Below are 21446 nucleotides of genomic sequence, written 5' to 3'. Positions count from 1 at the left end.
GTGTGTGAGCTATTTGTGCCTGGTGACCCAATGTGCTTACGTGGGGTGGTCTGTTTGTATAATGAACAACGAACGATTGTGTCGCACAGGTGTACGTCCCGTAGACAAAAGTTACATTTTCGCGTGCAAATCATATTACACCGTCTCAGCATATATTTATTGGCACGCTTGCAATTCAACAATACTGTGTTCCTGCGACTAACAGTGTAGACCCACCCCATTTTAATGTCTTAAAGAAGAGCAGCTAATTTCAAACGCTTGTTTACCCTGTTCAAAAAGCTTGACCGACCAGCATCGGACAAAGCTCTTTATTGCTTGTTCACCACGCCGGCATCAAACCAGTGAAAAATTCATTCGCAGTTCCTGATCGCATTTGAACTGGTGTTCATATGTCCTTCTGCTCGCGCGTGGGTGTGTGAGCTATTTGTGCCTGGTGACCCAATGTGCTTACGTGGGGTGGTCTGTTTGTATAATGAACAACGAACGATTGTGTCGCACAGGTGTACGTCCCGTAGACAAAAGTTACATTTTCGCGTGCAAATCATATTACACCGTCTCAGCATATATTTATTGGCACGCTTGCAATTCAACAATACTGTGTTCCTGCGACTAACAGTGTAGACCCACCCCATTTTAATGTCTTAAAGAAGAGCAGCTAATTTCAAACGCTTGTTTACCCTGTTCAAAAAGCTTGACCGACCAGCATCGGACAAAGCTCTTTATTGCTTGTTCACCACGCCGGCATCAAACCAGTGAAAAATTCATTCGCAGTTCCTGATCGCATTTGAACTGGTGTTCATATGTCCTTCTGCTCGCGCGTGGGTGTGTGAGCTATTTGTGCCTGGTGACCCAATGTGCTTACGTGGGGTGGTCTGTTTGTATAATGAACAACGAACGATTGTGTCGCACAGGTGTACGTCCCGTAGACAAAAGTTACATTTTCGCGTGCAAATCATATTACACCGTCTCAGCATATATTTATTGGCACGCTTGCAATTCAACAATACTGTGTTCCTGCGACTAACAGTGTAGACCCACCCCATTTTAATGTCTTAAAGAAGAGCAGCTAATTTCAAACGCTTGTTTACCCTGTTCAAAAAGCTTGACCGACCAGCATCGGACAAAGCTCTTTATTGCTTGTTCACCACGCCGGCATCAAACCAGTGAAAAATTCATTCGCAGTTCCTGATCGCATTTGAACTGGTGTTCATATGTCCTTCTGCTCGCGCGTGGGTGTGTGAGCTATTTGTGCCTGGTGACCCAATGTGCTTACGTGGGGTGGTCTGTTTGTATAATGAACAACGAACGATTGTGTCGCACAGGTGTACGTCCCGTAGACAAAAGTTACATTTTCGCGTGCAAATCATATTACACCGTCTCAGCATATATTTATTGGCACGCTTGCAATTCAACAATACTGTGTTCCTGCGACTAACAGTGTAGACCCACCCCATTTTAATGTCTTAAAGAAGAGCAGCTAATTTCAAACGCTTGTTTACCCTGTTCAAAAAGCTTGACCGACCAGCATCGGACAAAGCTCTTTATTGCTTGTTCACCACGCCGGCATCAAACCAGTGAAAAATTCATTCGCAGTTCCTGATCGCATTTGAACTGGTGTTCATATGTCCTTCTGCTCGCGCGTGGGTGTGTGAGCTATTTGTGCCTGGTGACCCAATGTGCTTACGTGGGGTGGTCTGTTTGTATAATGAACAACGAACGATTGTGTCGCACAGGTGTACGTCCCGTAGACAAAAGTTACATTTTCGCGTGCAAATCATATTACACCGTCTCAGCATATATTTATTGGCACGCTTGCAATTCAACAATACTGTGTTCCTGCGACTAACAGTGTAGACCCACCCCATTTTAATGTCTTAAAGAAGAGCAGCTAATTTCAAACGCTTGTTTACCCTGTTCAAAAAGCTTGACCGACCAGCATCGGACAAAGCTCTTTATTGCTTGTTCACCACGCCGGCATCAAACCAGTGAAAAATTCATTCGCGCGACCGCATAGTTCAGCAACGTCTGGTAATTGCCGTAGAGGTTCAGGTACAGCTCTTCCCTCAGGTAATTAGCGATGTAAGACTTGAAGTTACTCATGCGAATCGCGTTCAGATCCAGGTTGCTCCCAGGTGTCACTGCCAACTTGATGTGCTCCACGAAGAAAGTACGCACGAAGCCCGGTCGATTGGGAGCCGCGGTGACCTCGAACATCCCTGTGGTATTGTAGACGACAGCTTGAACATCCACTTCCTTGACTGTGCCAATTAAATTGTCTCCCTTGGTCTGAAAAAATAAATTCACAGGGACACTTAATTCCATTAGGAGTGTGCAATGTGAGATCATTAGCAGCTATTGATGTATTTACCGGACGTGGCGTCATTTCCAGTCAGGTTACGTCACTTTCCTCCGGCCAATTGGAATGCTCCGGTTTGGTGACGTCCCCTCCCTTCAGCCAATGAACGAATTTTGTGACCAACGACGCCTTTTGGCCTCAAAAAGAAAGCACTTGAACATCATTAGAAAACAGGTCTTCATTGCGACCGTCCTCTTTTCAGCGCACAGCACTAGCCGTCTCTGCAGCTCCACCTCTATACGAGAACCCTGCAGCCAAAAGCTAAAAATTCACGTGGGCTGGTTCATCAGCAGCGAAGAGGGTAACAAATGCGACACTAAAAAAGTAAAGTAGAGGAATATTTTCTGCAGTGTGCCACCGTGATTAAGTCTCAGTGTTCACATTTACCCTTAACTGCAGCTCTTTAAAAGATCGGTTCATGTTTGAGAAGAAAATCGATGAAATTCAATCCCAGTGAATGCCATTTGATTTGCTCTATTCTTACCGGCGATTCTGAACAAAACAAGCCCCTAAATACCAAAAGTCGTCGCCATCGGCCAGATTGTTCTCAAGATGCAAAGAAAGGCTCTCTCAGAACGCCCAACATTCTCCTGCTCTGCACCATTTTATTAATTAACAATGTGTTCGTGCGTGTGTGGAAGGGAGGGGGGCAGATAGCAGTGCAAAGAGGTGCATACGCTTGTTCTCCTACGGGTTCCAAATATGGCGTCGATAATTTTAATTGCAGTTGTGCAACAAACTGGCGTCCTCTTTGGAAGAGAAGTGCCCCGGACTTAACCATAATACAGCTGCAAGACCAGTGATATCGGAAACCAGTCTGAGCCAGTGAGTGTGTTCCAGACAACACAGGAGCAAGCCGGAACCACCAAAATACCGCAGATTTTTTCTAACAAAGAAGAAAGATTTTGTGCAAGTCTCTGTTCGCCTTCCTTCGCGCTATAGTTTCTCGCAATCACGTACTTACTCGCTCGTCAAAGAATTCGACATAATAGGCATCAACTTGCGGTTGCCCGTTATCTCGTGACTATTGTACCGAGGCACCTCTCAGAAATAAAAAGATCCATTAAGCCGAAACGCAATCTTCCTCCTCAAAAGCGTAATAGGGAAAATTTTTTCTCCACAAATTCATCACTCTTTGTTAAAGCGCGTTCATTCAGTCGTTCTTTAATTCATAGCCGCTAAACGATGCCGGCTTAAAGAAGTAGAGAGCAAGCGGAGTCCATCTCCTGACCCATACCACGGCAACTAGGTCCGTGGTGATGCCGTCGAAGCTCAGCATGCAGGTGACGCTGGTGTTGCCGGCCACCACTTTCGGGTCGCAGTTGCCGACGCGCTGCACGGACGTGTCGAAGTTCTTGATGCCGCCTCGCGTCACGTTCACCTTCAGGTCTCGGTTCGTGATGGCCGTCTTGTAGACCTGCACGACATGTCACTGCGTATACTATTGGCCTGTGCTATTTCGCCCCAGCATGGATACATTTTTTTTTTATCGCAGTCATATGTGAAACAAAGGACACAATGTGGGTTTAAGACTCTCAGCCGTTTTGTTCGAATTTCACTCGGGCTGGTGCATGTCCTCATGGAGTTTGCTAGGTGCTGCATTCAAATTCATCGTGATGCACACTCCACAAACAAGCGGGAAAGTGCACAAAATACTATCATATTAACCGGCAGTCAGATAATTTACATTTTAGCGACAACATGATCACGTTGCTCTACGCAGTAAACTGCGACCACATCTTGTGTGTTGCAGGTAATATTTAGCGCGTAGGTACTTCACATCTACGGCCAAAGTGGACGTCCTAGTGGACAGATATGGTCATTGGGCCATTGGTGTTCCGTGAAACACCTAAATTTTATTGCTCCACCACAGACGTTCAAAAAGCTTATCTTTTGAGTGATTTTACTGCGACAGCTGTACCAGTGGAACTTAACGCGAATGCCGGCGTTTTCTGTGTGAAACCTTGGAGTGTGAAGCTCCCACTCTCGGGAAGCGCCCCCGCCCCCTCCCCCCCAGCCACCTTCCTGACGCTTACCTAGCTAGGGGGTTACCCAACGCTATACCTTCGATCCACCTCTCAACCCCACCGCCGCCCACCTTCAAGCGACAGCTTTAGTGTTAGCACCACTTACCTTGAATGCGAACGGAGGCAGCGGTGCCGTCGGGTACAAGCCGGGCGTTTCCCTGATGAGGCTGGGCATTCTTTGCAGAATGACGACGTCAATGAAGTCGTTCGCTTCATTCACACTGTTCGAGCCTCCTGTGGCAATATGAGCGCACAGCGCGAGCCACGGTAAGTTTGCATTCAACGCTGAAGATTTGTTATTCAGCCTCAGTTTCCACAAATTCATTTATGATGCTTCAAAGTTACACATACTGCCATGGCCCTCTCCCAGCAACGTTTTCTAAACATGTGGCATTTGTAGATGAACCGTTAGAGTTCATGTTTCTGTCACAAGGTGCTTCAAGAGCACTAGAAATAAAATTCAGCGACAAATAAAAATCAGTTTTTTTTCTATATGCGAGGGCTTGTTTCAATAACAATACTAGCAACAAACGTAGAGCAGAGTGAGCTGTGCTTCATCGTGGTGTCTTCTTGCCAAAGGCGCTCTCGAACCTATACCCACACCCGAATGCCCTTCCAACCTTCCAACTACAACCAACCTCAGATGTGGAAACACAAATAAAATCAGGACCTTATTTAGCAGTTCTTCATCACAGTCGCATTTCCCCTTCAGTTATTCTAGAGTCGTTACACTAAGCAACTGTTCAAGGTGGTTGTGGGACCGATATTACTGGGCATTCTGACGTCTGCAATGACACATGATAAGTAAATGGCATGCCTTTAAAGGGCACGATGTCACTCTCAAGGAGACCCATAAAGTCTTGCACAGCATCTCGGTACGTCTGCCTGTCGTCAGCCTCCACGTGACCTGCGAGCCACGTGCCGTCATTAATGTGTTTCTGGGGTCTCTCAAAGAGGACGAAGCAGTCAATGGGCTTCAGTCTAAGCGCAGATATACATCTGCAGACGGAAGCTGTGCAGCTTTCTCAAAGCATGATAATCGATGTCATCTACAGGATAATTAGGTGCTTTTATGAAAACTGTGTATGGATCTTAAGAGTCCACTGTAATACTTTAGTTTTCTGGGCCAAAACTTTTTCCAGTTTTTAAAGCCGTTAATTCTTCCTGTAACTCTCTTTTTCATCAAAGATTTAATTTTATATTCAACGAAATGTGGTAATTCATGTCATAATTCTGCTGCATTATCGATATTCTTGTCTTAAAGCATTTTGCGCGCTTTCGATGAACTGGAAAATTCGGATCTTTTATAGTTTTTGTGTAATACGCATGTGACGCAGGTCCAATATCGGGCAACCACGATAACATGTATACAAAACACCACAGCGTTGCCTACTAAACAAGAGAATATAAAGATATGACGGCGATACGTTTTGTTCTTGTTTTTGCCATTGTAACTGCAATGTATTTCACGACGAAAGCCGCTATTGGGCGCCAGTTCAGAGTTGTGTAACTGAAGTCCATTGTATTTGTAATACTTCCTTGCCCCAAGCCCCGAGCAGCTCGGCGCCTAGCCAAGCCAAGCCAAGAGAGAGAGAGAGAGAGAGAGAGCAAACAAAAAATATAAAAAAGACAAGGAAAAAGAACAGTAACGATGACGACAGAAAGAAGAGAAGAAGAAAACAGATTAAATGAAGAGCCGCAAATTAATAACCACGGCTCTGGTCGATGTTTTAACTAAGTCGCCGCGTAGATTAGGCAGTGTTTTTATTTTGTTCTTGTAGCACTGTGAAAGGTCTGACCCGTTTTCGTGCTTCCATTGAAGCGGATCCCTGTGAATGGCACAATTCACATTTAATGCTAAATATCACCGCGCACTGAAACTGAGCATTTTCGAGAAAAGCAAGTGACAATACTCACCGACATACGCAACAACGCAGAGTAGTAAGGCAAACTGCTTCATGGTTTCCTATTGGTCCCTGCATGAGGCAAAGAAACAAATGTTTGTCTTTCTATATTTACGAACTCTTAAAGAGCAGGTGATATTCCTGCCTCTTTCAGGGTACTGATTTCTTCTTCTTTGACCTGGGAAAGAAAGCTGCTCAACGATATTAACGCTACCTGCTGTTTTGCGCGAATTCGTTGCGAGAAAATGTAGTAGTTCTTCCTCAGCAACATTGACAGCATTGAGGCTCTTGTAGACGAATTATCCTCGCCTCGCCACTGCGGTGGTCCTAACCCAGATCGCGAAGGGAGATAGACAATAGGTCCGACTGGTGCACCGTAATGCATTCGGCAGGCGCGATTTTGCTACATGAATTGAAAATTCGTCTCAGATATCTCGGTGGACACAGCACACGGGCGCCTTTTGCGTTTCGCCTCCATCGAAACGCGGCCGCCGCGGTCGGGTTCGAACCCGGCTACTCCGGCTCAGTAGCCGAGCGCCATAAGCACTGAGCCACCGCGGCAGGGTCACTACATGAACGCTCAGCGACATGAATGCCCAGCGCGCGTCCGGCGCTGAGCGTCGCACTGTACTCTCTCCCTCCTCACCCTTTCGCACGGAGACGAGCCTTTATGCGGCCTTTTTCCTTTCTCTATCCTCTTCGCAGAAATAGACGCGCCACCTGTCGACATTGCCGGGAAACAAAATACTGCAGCGACCTGCGGGGCAGCAGGCGCAGACGGTGCGCCTCATGCGTGCCACGGCGCATGCGCGCAGCCTAGAAGTAGCATTCTGCTAGCGCCAAAAATCCAAGCGACAGCTAAACAGATGCGCCCCCAAGCTTACTATACGATGTAGCAAACTTCATCTCCTCTTATAAGCGGAGTCTGCGCTTCTCTCTGTCTTACTCCGTGATCCAAACTTTGTTCGCTATCTGATCTGAATTCGTAGATTTGGCAAATGCGCAACATTTCTCGGAAGCGAAAACGAGTGCCAAAATGCCGCTGTAACACGACGCCCCGACTTTTCTCCCGCACTCGTGGTTTCCACTTTCTGATAAGTTTCCTTTTGACCTGATATTACCCCAGCGCTGTTTGTGAGGAAAAAATGGGACAGCTAGCGCGAATGAATAGCTCATAATGTCATGTGGCGCCCTCTAAGGAGTAACACTATTAATGCAATTTATAGAAAGTTTGTAAGCGGTATTTAGGCAATGTATGTGAAGGATGTAGCAATGAAGGCACGCGCCGTCGTTTTCTGAGGAATGTACAGCCTTCCTCAAAAGTTTATGGTCCGAAGGGTTGGCTCCTAGGCCGTGTATTAGCGATTTATAAATTTTATGAAAGTCTTAAGCTTCGGAGATGTGGAGACGAGAGTTCCTCCCACCTGAAGAGAGTTTTAACGCTGGCGATAGATAACGAGCCAAACAGCATGACCCAGAAGTAAATCCTTTTGGGCCCTTTACTTTTAACGAAGGGTGCACCTCATCAATAAATTTACTGTAACTAACGTTCACTTTCTCCTGGCATATGACGTCGTTGCTTATGGACGCCATTGTGCACCGTATCTTAGTAACTCGTCGCATTCGCTTATCCACGCAAGCGCACGATCCTACGTATTTAAACAATATCACTCACTCGGAATCCTCAGCACAATGGACACCAATAATGTGAGAATAGCTCAGCATAATGGCGCGAAATATTTTGTCGTGAGTTACTTAACATCGCCGAAAACAACAACATTCGTAGGCTAAGGCCTCACTTAATTGGATAAATGTCGTTTACAGGTGTGACCCTTCATTCAATAAAAAAAATGTTGCGGTTGAGAGGCTATATGGTTAAAGGCCCTATCCACCGAGACCTGCGACGTCCCCTTGGTGTGGGCTACTCTTATTTATATTTTTTAATTTACATTCATTCATGGATTGCTGCACAGCGACTAGCGACACGCTCAGGTTGGTTCGTAACGGCCATCATGGCGGCCATGTTTCGGGAAAGCCGTATAAGGCGCATTTCATCCTGTGATTTAAAGCGCTGCAACCCGGCGCCACTTGCAGCTGGCAGTTATACAGAAAAACTATTCACAAGTAGCACTCATCGGGGTTTAAAGCCTGGCTGCTTCTCTGGCACGAATCAAAGCCTCACTCGGAAGTTTTCTTGATTCCAGTTTCGCCATTTCTTAGCCAGATACTTTTAAAGAATTATCGCCGGCGGACCGCTGTATCTTCTTGCGGAAACCACTGTGCTTTGAACACCTAGAGCTTGATAACAGTGTAACTGCAGCATGCCCCTGCAGAAACTGCCCGAAAGAAAACCCCTTTCGACGAATCACACGTAACTATAACTGCTTCCCCATTCGTGAATTCGTGCTCGTGCATTCTGCATTCTTGTAGAAAGATGTTAAAATATGACTGCTTGTGATGAAAGAAGTTCATAGCTACAACTTAAAATTAACGCTAAAAACTGCCATACACCAGTAGCGAACGACTATCTCCTTGAATGTTTAACATCTAAAGATAGGATAATTGAATGGATGTTCTTTCGTATCTTATCCCTGTAGGAGTCGAACACTTCACCTCTCGCTTAGGCTCTAAACGGTCTTGCCATTTAGCCACCGCGACGGATGTTCAGCGTGCACAAAAGTTATCAAACATGCGTACTAGTGCTTACGGGTCAGATCCAAGTGAGCAGGATATGAACGTAATGAAAATGGTAAGTCACTAAAGGCAAGCAAACTTACGTACTGCAGGTGAGGACTTGGTAGACTCTGTTGAGGTTTTCGCTGATATGCGCCGACGAACTGAGACAGATTGGCGGCCTCGTGACGTAAACCCCGCGCTTTTTCCCTCCGCCTCTGCCGTCAGCACTTCTATCTCGGCCGGGCGTTTTCCGCTCATACAGGCCTCGGGTTTCCTCGCGGCGTCTAAGAGATAGTCGACAGGCTATGGCAAGCGTCTCGTGTGCAGCGCTTTCAAGAAACCTCGGCCTCTGTGTGTCAGTGGTTTAAACTTATCCCATTGTTCTGTGTTCTGCTTACATGAAAGAACACTGCCTTCTGTACATTCTTTGACACAGCTGATCAATGCAGCAAGGAAAGTACAGAAAGCAGTGTCAGAACATTTTAATCAGTGTGACCACGTACAACTTCGATGAATTTTAAAAATTGATTCTTCGATCAGGCTCCAAATCTGAAAGAGATAGAAAATACAGAGAGGCATTCCTAATACACAAATGTGAAACCTTACAACCAACAGGAATCAACATATCCAGAGGAAACTTTGAATCTATCACGTACATTCCGGTACTGGCGTAAATTTTAAAAAGTCTTGCACGTGGTCAGAAGTTTTCCCAGTACTTTATACCGCAGCTTTTCATTTCTTTCAATCTACCTCTCCGCTTCAATCCGTCTTTTTCCAATCAATCCCTTTTTTCTCCTAATTTTCTTTTTTTTCTATTTGTTTAATTTTAGTTCTACTTCTACCTTATGTCTTAACCTCCTGCTATCATTTCTTAGCAACACTTGGACTGCGCACTCCTCCCCACCTGTTATTTAAAGCTTTCTCTGAGCCCATCTCATTCTCTCCTTTTTCTTTTATTTTTTTTTTAGTTTTTTGTCCCGCGGTATTTCTTTCCGCCATGCTCCTTCACTCCTTCATCCTAGCTCGTCAGGTCAACGCAGCCAGTCCTACCAAGCCGCCTGTCACAGCGGGACACGCAGCCTTTCGAGCCTTTTCTCGCTCTCTCTCCACGCTCTACACCCGCGGATTCATTTCTGCTGTCTTCTTGAAAAGTAACCCAGCACTACATTTTGATACGATTACACAGAGAACCTGAGAGGATGGGCGCTGACTCCAGCTGTTTTTACTGAAGCACGCATACACATCATCATCACCATCATCATCATCAGCCTGGCTACGCCCACTGCAGGGCAAAGGCCTCTCCCATGTCTCTTCAATTAACCCTGTCCTTTGCCAGCTGACTCCACCCTATGCCTGCAAACTTCTTAATCTCATCCGCCCACCTAATCTTCTGCCGCCCCCTGCTACGGATTGAAGGTACTAAGCGCATGCGTATTCATGACTGTAGGAAAAGAAAAAAAATCTAATAGATTAAAGACAGCAGGGCTCTACCTAACCTACTATGATTTTTTCCGCACTTGTAGCTTCTCAGTGCTTTAATTCTGCACAAATGTAACATGTGTCTGCTTCAGTAAAAATAGCGCCCATCCTGCCAGGTTCTTTTGATGTAGCGGGAGGGAAGAAAGTTTTAACGCCTGCCGCCATGTCCACGGTTCGCGTCGCCGATGGCAGCCCCGCTGCCGTGATTGGAATGTGCACTGCGAGAGTCAGCATTGCCGGGCGTCATATACCCGTTCTGTTCACCGTCCTGACCCGGTGCCCTCAGGACATAATCCTTGGCCTTGACTTTTTAACCGCCCATTCAGCTCTTATTGACTGTTCCTCAGGCCTTCTTCGATTGGATCTGCCCCTGTGCAATGACGACTCCACCAGCTCACCTCGCCTTCAATCCACCGAGTTCAGTTCAGTTCAGTTCAGTTTTATTCCTTAAAGGCCCCCATTTCAGGGGGTGTTACATAAGGGGTGGGATTACATTTGTAGTGAGGAAAACAAACAGCGATGGTAATTTAACATTGAAGGTGATCTGTTACGCTTTCTTGAAAAGCAGATGTTGAAGCGATGGCGACGATGTCATGGGGTAGGCCGTTGAAATAACGAAGCTGAAAACGTAGTAGTGCGTGATAGTGGGCGGGCAACTTGAAGGGGATGACTGGTGCGGTGAGATATGCGTGATGTGGCGGCGGTATACGGTGCTTTATTGAGAGAAGAATAAAAGAATTTGTGATAAAGGGTGAGGCTAGCAATGCGACGACGAAAAGAGAGGGGTGGCAGTCCGGATGTAGCTTTCAAGAATGAGACACTGACGTCATATGAGTATGAGGAATGAATGAATCGGGCAGCATGATTCTGCACAGCTTCCAATGCGGTGATTAGGTATGCTTGTTGTGGGCTCCAGATGGGGGATGCATATTCTAATTTGGGTCTTATAAGTGATTTATACGCGAGCAATTTAACATTTGGTGGGGCAAGACGAAGGTGACGTTTTAGAAAACCGAGTGTTTTGTTTGATGCTGAAATGATGTTACCAATATGAACCTGCCATGATAGATTAGAAGAAAGGGTGACTCCTAGATATTTATATGATTGTACTTGCTCAATCTGTGTGTTAGAAATTGAATAATGAAAGAGATATGGATTGTGACGACGAGTGAAGGACATGAGTTTACATTTAGTAGGATTGAGGGACATTAGCCAGTTATCACACCAATTTAGTACGTTGTTAAGCTATGTCTGAAGAGTGTATGGATCGTGACAGTTATTAATGGTGCGGTAAATAACACAATCATCTGCGAAAATTCGAATACTACAGGAAACATGCAGGGGCAAGTCGTTAATATATATTAAGAATAGGAGGGGACCGAGGACAGAATCTTGTGGGACCCCTGAAGTAACCGGGAGAGATGTAGACAGATGGCCGTTAAGATAGACTGACTGAGAACGGTTAGTTAGGAATTCTTCAGTCCATTTGAGAGTATTAGGGGGTAGGTTCAGCTTTGAGAGTTTTAGTAATAGCCGGCGGTGGGAAACCTTGTCAAAAGCTTTGGCGAAATCAAGAAAGAGGGTGTCTGTCTGCATATTACGGTCTAGATTAGTGTGCAAGTCGTGAAGGAAAAGCGCTAGTTGGGTTTCGCAAGAGAGGCCCTTACGAAACCCATGTTGTGAGGGGTGAAAGAAATGGTTTCGGTCCAAGAAGTTTACGATTTGTGAGTAGATGACATGTTCCATGATTTTACAAGGCACACTAGTCAATGAAATGGGGCGGTAATTCAAGGGCGAGTCTCTGTTACCTGATTTGTAGACTGGAACGACCTTCCCCGTTTTCCAATCAAGAGGCAAAATTCCTGAGGAGAGTGACTGTGAGAAAATGAGACATAAATATGATGCACAAATTGATTCCATGTTTTTCAATAGTTTTGAATTAATCAGGTCCATACCAGCTGATGATGAAAGTTTCATATTACGAATTATGGATGAAATGCCTTCTTCGACGAACGTGACTGCCGGCATGGGGGTTTCTAAGTTAAAGGGTGGTAATTGTGAAAGTGCGTTGGGTTCGGTAGTGAACACAGATGTGAATGCATGGTTAAATATTTCTGCGCAATCATGGTCAGTCACTGCTTCATGTGAATCATTCGTCAGTTTAATATCGGGAGGATGTGTTGGGTTTAAAACTTGCCAGAATTGCTTGGGGTTTCTTATAAGTAAGTTTGGTAAGTCATTGTGATAAAATGAGTACTTGGCGTTACGAACAGAAAGTAGGTATGATTTTTCGGCCTCGAAGTATTTTCCCCATGCGGCAGGCGTGTCGTTTCGTTTGGCGGTACGAAACAATCGTTTCTTTTTGTTTTCGAGTCGTTTCAAGTGCTGGGTAAACCATGGTTTATTGCGATTAGTATGAAAGGTAATCCTTGGTACGAACATATTAGTGAGAAGATTTAATTTGTTCTTGAATATCAGCCAGTTTTCATGAATTGAGCGAGTGTGAAATGCGGATTCGTATTCAGGAAAAAAGGTGTTAAGTTCTTCAGTTATTGCATTATAGTTACCCTTATCGTAGAGGTGTATCGTTTTATCGGATGTCTGTTTTTGAGTCGAGGTAAATGAGAATAAAGCGTGCATGACTTTGTGATCGCTGATTTCAGGAAGGTAACTGATGGATGATACATTCTCGGGGCTGCTTGTTAGTATCAGGTCGAGTGTGTTTGCTGATTCTCGTGAGACACGGGTTGGTTGGGAAATTAATTGAGTGAGGTTAAAATTTAAACAGACATCGATGAAGTTCTTCGCCTCTGCATGACACGTTATTGTGGAACTAGCTATGTTCTGCCAATCAATATCCGTGTAGTTAAAATCACCGAAAAGAAGTATACGGGCATTTGGATATGTGAAAACAAGTTTATGAAGGATGTTGTTCAGATGACGTGGGAAGTCTGGACTAGTCTGGGGGGGCCTGTAGCAAACGCCAAGCAGAGCTGTTACGGGGGGAGCGCGACAGATGAGCCATATGGCTTCAATGTCGGATGCGACGTCAACAACAGAGCATGATATGCCTCGATGAATGGCAACGAGAACACCGCCCCCCCCGTTTGCCTTTCCGATCGTTTCGATACACTTCGAAGTTGGGTAAATCGGCCAAAATTTCCGCATCCGTTACGTCACTATTTAGCCAAGTTTCTGTTAGTATTAGTATGTTGCTTCCGGGTGACGACATGATGTTTGATATGAGTTCGCGCTTTGGAAGAAGACTACGGATGTTAGTGAATATTATCGAAAACGAGAGAACATTGTGCGGTGGAGCGGGTCGACGATTTGTTAAAGTTTTGTGACGGGGCAATTGCTATGCTATTTCCTTAACGGTTTGGGATGATGCGTCAAATACATAGCGTTTTGAGCCGATGTGCAGGGTTTTGAAGCGCAAGGAGTACTTGTTAAAATTGGCTTTGGCAAACACTAGTAACTGTTTACGCGCGTGTCGAACGGTGCGGGAAAAGTCCTCTCCAATACTGTAGTTTGTGTCTTTTAATTTACGGCCATTTGATAACAGTGCGTCTTTGGTTTTATGATAGGAATTTTACGATTACGGGACGAGTTCGGTCGGCTGAATGATTTCCGAGGCGATGCGCTCTTTCAATGTCGTTAGGTTCCAAGGTTATATCAAGATTATTGCGGCAAACATCAATGACTAGTTTTTCTGACTCAGCCCACGTTTCAGCGCTAGCAGGGTCAGGGATGCCATAGAAAATGAGGTTATTCCGACGTGATTGGTTTTCCGCGTCATCCAGGCGTGTTTCTAGTTCTTCAATCTTTTTAGCTTGGTTGATTGTGGCTGACTGCACTATTCCAATATCGTTTCTGAGGTGAAGAAGTGTTCGGTAATGCGCTTCGAGATCGGCCATTCGTTTGTCTAGGCTTGCTATGGTTTGATCTGTTGTGTTCAGCTGTGTTTTGAGGCCCTGTATTTCCGTAATCAACAGGGTCTGTCCCGCGTTTAGCTTCTGTAGTTCAGCGAGTACAGCAGCGTTTCCCTCAGGACCAGGGTTTGTCTCAACGTCACCTGATAGCATGAGCAAGGAATGAATTACGTGAGCACACTCAACGGCAATGGCAACACAGCACTGCTGTATACATCCCTCTGTCGCCTTCTCCTCCCGTCCCTGATGGAGACTACGTCGCCTGCCCTATCACCGCTGTGATTCTGAATCGTAATGTCCTCTTTCCCCACACCATTGTCCACATCACCAACAACTGCACCTGCCTCCCTGTCCTCAACTTCAGCCTGTCCCCTCAGGTACTTCCGACCGGCATTTCCCTTGCTGATCTGTCCCCATTGACCGATTGCAGAGTTTCTGTCCTGGCTCCTGACCCAACGACTGCCGTCTCTAATGTCCCTACATCGCAACCCTCCCGTGAGGACTCTATTTCCCGGATGATCGCGGCCGATCTGCCCTCTCCTGATTCTACAGCTCTTCACAGCCTTTTGTCCTCCTACAGTGATATTTTTTACTTTTGGGACCGTCCCTTGGGTCAAACCTCTGTTGTCGCCCACCACATTGACACCGGCGAAGCCCGCCCTATTCACGGACGGCCCTATAGGGTCTCCCTCGCAGAGAGCAGTGTTATTCAGGCAGAGGTGGACAAGATGCTGGCCCGCAACATCATCGAGTCTTCGAGTAGTCCTTAGGCGTCCCCTGTCGTGCTTGTTAAAAAGAAAGATCAAACCTGGCGATTCTGCGTCGATTACCGCCATCTGAATGCCGTCACAAAGAAAGACGTCTACCCTTTGCCCCGAATTGACGACGCTCTCGACTGCTTGCACGGCGCCAGTTACTTTTCCTCCATCGATATTCGCTCAGGGTACTGGCAGATCGCTGTCGATGAACGGGATCGGGAGAAAACCGCCTTTGTCACCCCGGACGGCCTGTACCAATTTAAAGTCATGCCTTTCGGCCTGTGCAATGCCCCTGCGACCTTCGAGCGCATGATGGACTCCCTCCTGCGCGGTTTTACTTGGACGACATGCCTCTGCTACTTGGATGACGTGATTGTTTTTTCGTCCACATTCCAAAGCCACCCGCATCGCCTTTCAGCCATCCTTTCCGTCTTCCGCCGCGCTGGTCTTCAGCTGAACTCGAAGAAATGTACCTTCGGCCGCCGTCAGCTCAAGGTCCTTGGCCACTTGGTCGATTCTGCTGGGATCCAACCCGACCCCGACAAAGTCCGCGCCGTGCGTTCATTTCCTACTCCGCGCTCCTCCGGTGATGTGCGCAGCTTTCTCGGCCTATGTTCCTATTTCCGCCGGTTCATCCAGAACTTTGCGGAAATAGCCCGACCTCTTACCACGCTCCTCAAGAAGGACATCCTGTTCTCTTAGGGACCCCCCCCCCCCCCCCAAGCTGCCGCCTTCAGAGCCCTTATCAGTGCCCTCACTGCTCCACCTGTGTTGGCGCACTTTGATCCTTCAGCCCCTACGGAACTTGGGACCGATGCGAGCGGCCATGGCATTGGTGCCCTACTTGCTCAGCGGCAACGCAACAAGCTTCGCGTTATTGCGTACGCCAGCCGTCTCCTTTCTGTGTCAGAGCGCAACTATTCTATCACCGAGCGGGAATGCCTCGCTCTGGTTTGGGCTATTGCAAAATTCCGCCCATACTTGTTTGGGCACCCTTTCTCTGTTATCACGGATCACCACGCCTTATGCTGGCTTTCTTCGCTCAAAGACCCTACTGGCCGGCTGGGGCGCTGGGCTCTTCGCCTTCAAGAGTACACATTTTGTGTCGTCCACAAGTCCGGCCGCTTGCACCAGGACGCGGATTGTTTGTCCCGTTACCCTGTCGATCCGCCTTCCTCCAAAGAATGCGAGGCTGACGCCTGCGTCTTATCCATCTCGGCCTTCCTCAACATTGCGCAAGAACAGCGCTTGGAACCGTCGCTACGTTCCCTCATCGACCGCCTCACTGCCAACCGCTGTGATGCGTCCCTCGCCCCGTTTGTGCTCCATGAGAACGTCCTCTACCGGCGCAATATGCGGCCTGACGGCGCTGACCTCTTGCTCGTGGTCCCTCAACACCTGCGCAGCAGCGTCCTTGAACAGCTTCATGACGTTCCCACGGCCGGTCATCTTGGAGTCTCCCGCACCTACGACAGCGTGCGCCGCCGGTGCTTTTGGCCCGGTCTATACCGTTCTGTCCGCCGTTATGTGGCCGCTGGCGAACTGTGCTAACGGCGGAAGACGCCCTCGGTTCTCCCTCCCGGGCACCTTCAGCCGATTCCCATCCCCGTAGACCCGTTTTCCAGTGTCGGCCTCGACCTGCTCGGCCCTTTTCCGGTGTCTGCTATGGGAAACAAATGGATCGCGGTCGCGACGGACTACTCCACGCGCTACGCTATTACTCGAGCGATCCCAACCAGCTGCGCAACTGATGTCGCTGACTTTCTCCTGCACGACGTCATACTCCACCACGGTGCTCCCCGTCACCTGCTCACCGATCGCGGTCGCTGCTTTCTTTCCAAAGTGGTCGCCGAACTCCTCCGCTCCTGCTCCGTCCGTCATCAATTCGCCACGGCCTACCATCCGCAGACGAACGGCCTCACTGAACGTCTGAACCGTACCCTCACCTACATGATTTCCATGTACGTCTCCGGCCATCACCGCGACTGGGATATTAGCCTCCCATTTGTTACATTCGCCTACAATTCTACGCGTCACGATACAGCCGGTTTCTACCCTTTTTATCTTTTTATCTTTTTATCTTCTTTTTATCTTTTTATCCTTTGCTGCCCTTCGACAGTGTACTGCCCGCCACCGCCTCCACGAGTCCTTACGCTCGGGACGCCATCGCTCGCGCCGACGCTGCCCGTCTTGTCGCCCGCCAGCGGCTGTCGGCCTCCCAAGTCAATCAGAAACGACGTCATGACTGTCGCCGTCGTGAAGTCACCTACTCTCCTGGCTCCCTTGTGTTACTCTGGATCCCTTCCCGCCGTGTGGGCCTTTGTGAAAAACTGCTCCCCCGATATACAGGCCCTTATCGGGTCGTACGTCCGGTGACCGCGGTGACGTACGAGATCACCCCGCTACATCCGCCATCTCCGGCCGCTGCACCCCGCACCGACATCGTCCATGTGTCCCGCCTCAAACCTTGCAACTCGCCATCTAGCTGGCCTGTGTAGTGCGCACCGGGACGGTGCTTTTGCCGCGAGGGGGGGTCATGCTACGGACGCTGGGAGGACGACGAAGTGGTTGGTAACGAAGACGACGCTGAGGTGCGCGCTTGTGTGCTGAGAGTCTACTCCAAGCCATCGGTTCCTTGCGTAGCAGGTTACCTCTGCTCTTTCTACTGCTGCTTCTAGCCGCCACGTATCATTATTCTTAAAATTTTGGCGCTGGATTACTTTTTCAATAAAACCATGCACCACCAGCTAGCCCCACAACGTGACTTCCTTTCTGCTGAGCTGACTTTTCACAGTGTTGCAGGTCAGCCGGTTAACCCCCTTTAGCAGTCATTATTCCTGGACTAGATTTTCGCTTCCAACCCCATCAATCTTCCCACTTCACGCCTTCCTCCTCGGAGTGAAGACCCAATTTAAACCGCGCCAATGACGAAGGCTTTGCGCAGACGAAGACAAGCCCTCTTGTTGAAATGTTTTCCCCTCCCTTGTTCACTTTTTGAGCGTCAAGAAACTATCTGCCTGTCCTCTGTCTACAACCGATGGTACGAAGTTAAATGAAGATTTGGGTCTTTTAAAGTAAGTATTATTCTAGATATAAGAGCACAATGCAAATGGAAATTCATTCCAACTGATGTTTCTTGACTTTTTAGAACTAAATTAGCCATAGGTGCTCATCTAAACATGTGGCCTACCGTGAATTTGTTCAGATCCCAGCTCTTTCCGTCACCCTTCAGGCTGTCTTATATGCGCAGAAATACGTGCTCATGACGTGACCAGCGTTGGCGGACCTAGTTCAAATGCGTCACGTCGCAGGTCTTCGACGGCCTGCCGTCGCACTGCTATATCCGTCGCATATGTCGCCGTCGAACTGCTTTTAACACACAGTGGTGTTCAATTCGAGCATTTTTCTCTTCTTCAGGTAATTTCAAGAGCAAAATTTGAAGAGCAAGTTTAAAGAAACTTTAAAGAGGCTCTGAAAGGGGATCTAATCAAGTTGCGGTATGCCTGGGATGTTAAAGCCCACCGATTCACTAATATTGACCAGCAAGAATTTTTTTAAATGCGTTTTGTATTATCTGAGCTATCTGTAGTCAAAATTTAATTTTCAGCGTATTCGCGCTTTTCCCTCTCTCGTCACTTTTTGCACGCTGGAAAGTAGACGCTCCTCCGTCGGCCCCATTTCCGGGGCCAAACTTCCTGACCCGCCGGAGCTACGCGGCTTATTGGCCGCGGCCCCGGCAGCTGCCTGACATCTGGAAGAATCTAACCAATAACCATCTCTCAACTTGTATGCACAGGTGCGCGCGAAGGAGGAGGGTGCGAGCTTGAAAAAGTCGACAGGAAGGGCTTTTCTCACTTTCGAACGTAATTGTACGTTCTCTGCTGCATGTAGAAGTCTATTATTTGGCTCAGGTGTTCATGACTACACAATTTTGTGATTGAACGAGTTCATGTGCTCTACTCGAAAGGTGTTTCTCTTTAAGAACTGCAATATGCTCACTTCGTTGAAATTGCTTGGTTTCCCATGCTGTTGCAAGAAAAAAAAAGTGGGGCAGAGATGAAGATTTCTAGTTCTAACTGAGGAAATTTTTGATTACCGCATGGAACATCACTGTTGCCACACATTCAGATCTGCAGTTCTATCTGTACAAAATTTTAGACTGCATTGATGTAGAGAATTTTTGGCATCCTCATTTGGAACCTGGAATTCCGGATCGTATCCTCAACAGCTATGCCTCAACAGCTGGGAACTCAAATACTCTTACTAAAATAAAGAAGAACCTTTCAAGTGCTAAACCGCCAAGCTAAATTTTCGTCAATAGTCTGCTAACAAAAGCTACAGCCACCGGACGCGCCATTACGTGTTGCACGGCACTGTCCGGTGGCCACAACGCACCGGTTAAAATATCGCACGAAGGTGAATTACGTCAGTTTTCACCGACGCATTTCTAATTCGATAATGTTGTGATACTGCGCGGGACAGACGGGACACAGTGAGAGGCAAGCATAAGAGTTGTATCGAAGCGCTGTATACCCTGCTGTATGCCGCGCTGCATCGCAAAGCTATGTAGCATCAACTAACCGAAGTGTCACATCAACGCTATGGGTGCATAATCAAGGCAGGAACGAAACTGCTTTCAATAACAGGAATGCCGGTTTCTACGTCTTGAGTGCACATATTGGGTGACCGTTCATGCACTTGGGACGCTGTTGTTATAAAGATATAAGTAAAGTATATCCTAGCTACTGTGACCAACGTCACCAAATGACAGCTTTTCCATTTTCTCACTTTCTTTACAAGAACAGAGCAAGAAAGCTACCACTACACCTTATGCGCGTTTAAGCGAATGAAATGAACGCACCAAACAAACATCCTTGCATTATTCTGCACAGTGGTGTATTTAATTCTTGTAGGCAATTCTTAAACTTTTTACTGAAATGTATGGAGTAAATGTGGTTTTCCCATCTAGCATTTCTCGTTAGGGAAAAAAAGTGTGGGGAGGGGTCCTCCTGAACCGATTACATCTAAAGTTATAGTTTTGATAACGACCACAAAGGAATAGACCTTAAGCATATTATTGGCTGTTACAGCGTTTAAGCGCGTCATAGTATTCTCCTTAATACGCCACCGCAAACTCTAGAAAAGCAAGGCTTGAGTTTGATGGTTATCTGTAAATATCAGTTAACTTATCAAAATACCATGACCTGTAGGTTGGCCTCTGCGCTCAATGTGAACGGTCTATAGACATGGAATCTGCGGAGGGTGTTCAGGGCGAGTTTGAACTTTCCTCTCCTGCTGTGGTTTTTTTTTTGTACAATGTTCCTCTCAAGCCCTTCATAACAAGTGTATACTTTTTTGCGATCTCTTACGATCCGTGTAGAGGAGGATATTGAGTACATAGCACCTGGTCTAAAATTCCCCAGTCGCGGGATTTAATTCCTATAGTGCATAAAAGCAAACACGCTAGTATGCTCTGCGATGTCGGGACACGTTAAAGAACACCACGTGGCCGAAATTAGTGCTCAGCCCAACTCTGCGGCGTCTCTCATATGTCATGTGCAGCTTCAGGTCGTTAACCCCCACAAACCACTACCACTATGCTGCCGACGCTATATCGCTGCGGAAGGATGCACGCTGAATGGCAAACGTGCCACAGAGCTACAAGCATACCTTCGTATTAAGAACGACAATAAGACACATCACCATCATCAACAACAACCTGACTACGCCCACTGCAGGACAAGGGCCTCTCCCATGTCTCTCCAATTAACCCTGTCCTGAGCCAGCTGCGGCCACCCCATCCCGAAAACTTTTAAATTTCATTCGCCCACCTAACTTTCTGCCGCCCTCTACTACGCTTGCATTCTCTTGGAATCCAATCCGCTGCTCTCACAGACACATGCAAGCAGATAAATATACCTGGCATCACTTGCTTTGATTATGAACAATTGCAACGGCACTGACGGATACAAACAAGGAGTTTCCCTGACGAAACTAGGCAATCTTTCCAGCAAGATAACATCGATTTAACTGTTCGCTGTGCTCAATGTGACCACGTCGCATTACAGTCACTTTCCGTTGCTCTTTAGAATATTTCATTCTCCGCTCTAAGTACGTAGAGTTTACATGCATACACACAACGCCCTACTTGCGACTTGTGTGCTTATGAGAATGGTTAGTAGCAACTTTTTTTCTATGATTTGGCAGTAAGGCGAGTCAGGTTAATGCCTTTAATCACCGAAGTGTCTCTTTCCAGGTGCTGCAGGAGATATTGAGCGTCATCTTGGTGGCCGCGCATGTCACCAACCTTGGCG

General features: G+C 47.1%; 1 protein-coding gene across 8 annotated transcripts in view; it reads right to left on the bottom strand.

Moving 5' to 3' along the window:
• Positions 1-1937: 1937 nt before the first annotated feature.
• LOC144126237 (salivary anticoagulant protein P23-like) overlaps positions 1938-21446 on the bottom strand; it is a 339317-nt gene continuing 319808 nt past the window's right edge. The window contains exons 1-6 of one of the 8 annotated variants that reach the window (XM_077660287.1): positions 9069-9219; positions 6301-6359; positions 5201-5290; positions 4490-4617; positions 3594-3773; positions 1938-2286 (exon numbers count right to left, since the gene is read on the bottom strand). In XM_077660287.1, the coding sequence (XP_077516413.1) occupies positions 1978-2286; positions 3594-3773; positions 4490-4617; positions 5201-5290; positions 6301-6343 (750 nt within the window). In that variant the 5' untranslated portion in view covers positions 6344-6359; positions 9069-9219 and the 3' untranslated portion in view covers positions 1938-1977. Of the gene's footprint in view, positions 2287-3593; positions 3774-4489; positions 4618-5200; positions 5291-6300; positions 6360-8994; positions 9014-9064; positions 9220-21446 lie in introns of those variants that run through there. The other 7 variants (XM_077660288.1, XM_077660289.1, XM_077660290.1 and 4 more) reach the window with 7 other exon arrangements.

Source organism: Amblyomma americanum, chromosome 3 (genome assembly GCF_052857255.1).
Source record: "Amblyomma americanum isolate KBUSLIRL-KWMA chromosome 3, ASM5285725v1, whole genome shotgun sequence".
NCBI classification, from domain to species: Eukaryota; Metazoa; Arthropoda; class Arachnida; order Ixodida; family Ixodidae; genus Amblyomma; species Amblyomma americanum.
The sequence above is the reverse complement of the archived record's forward strand: the minus strand, read 5'-3'. Positions and strand labels throughout refer to the sequence as shown.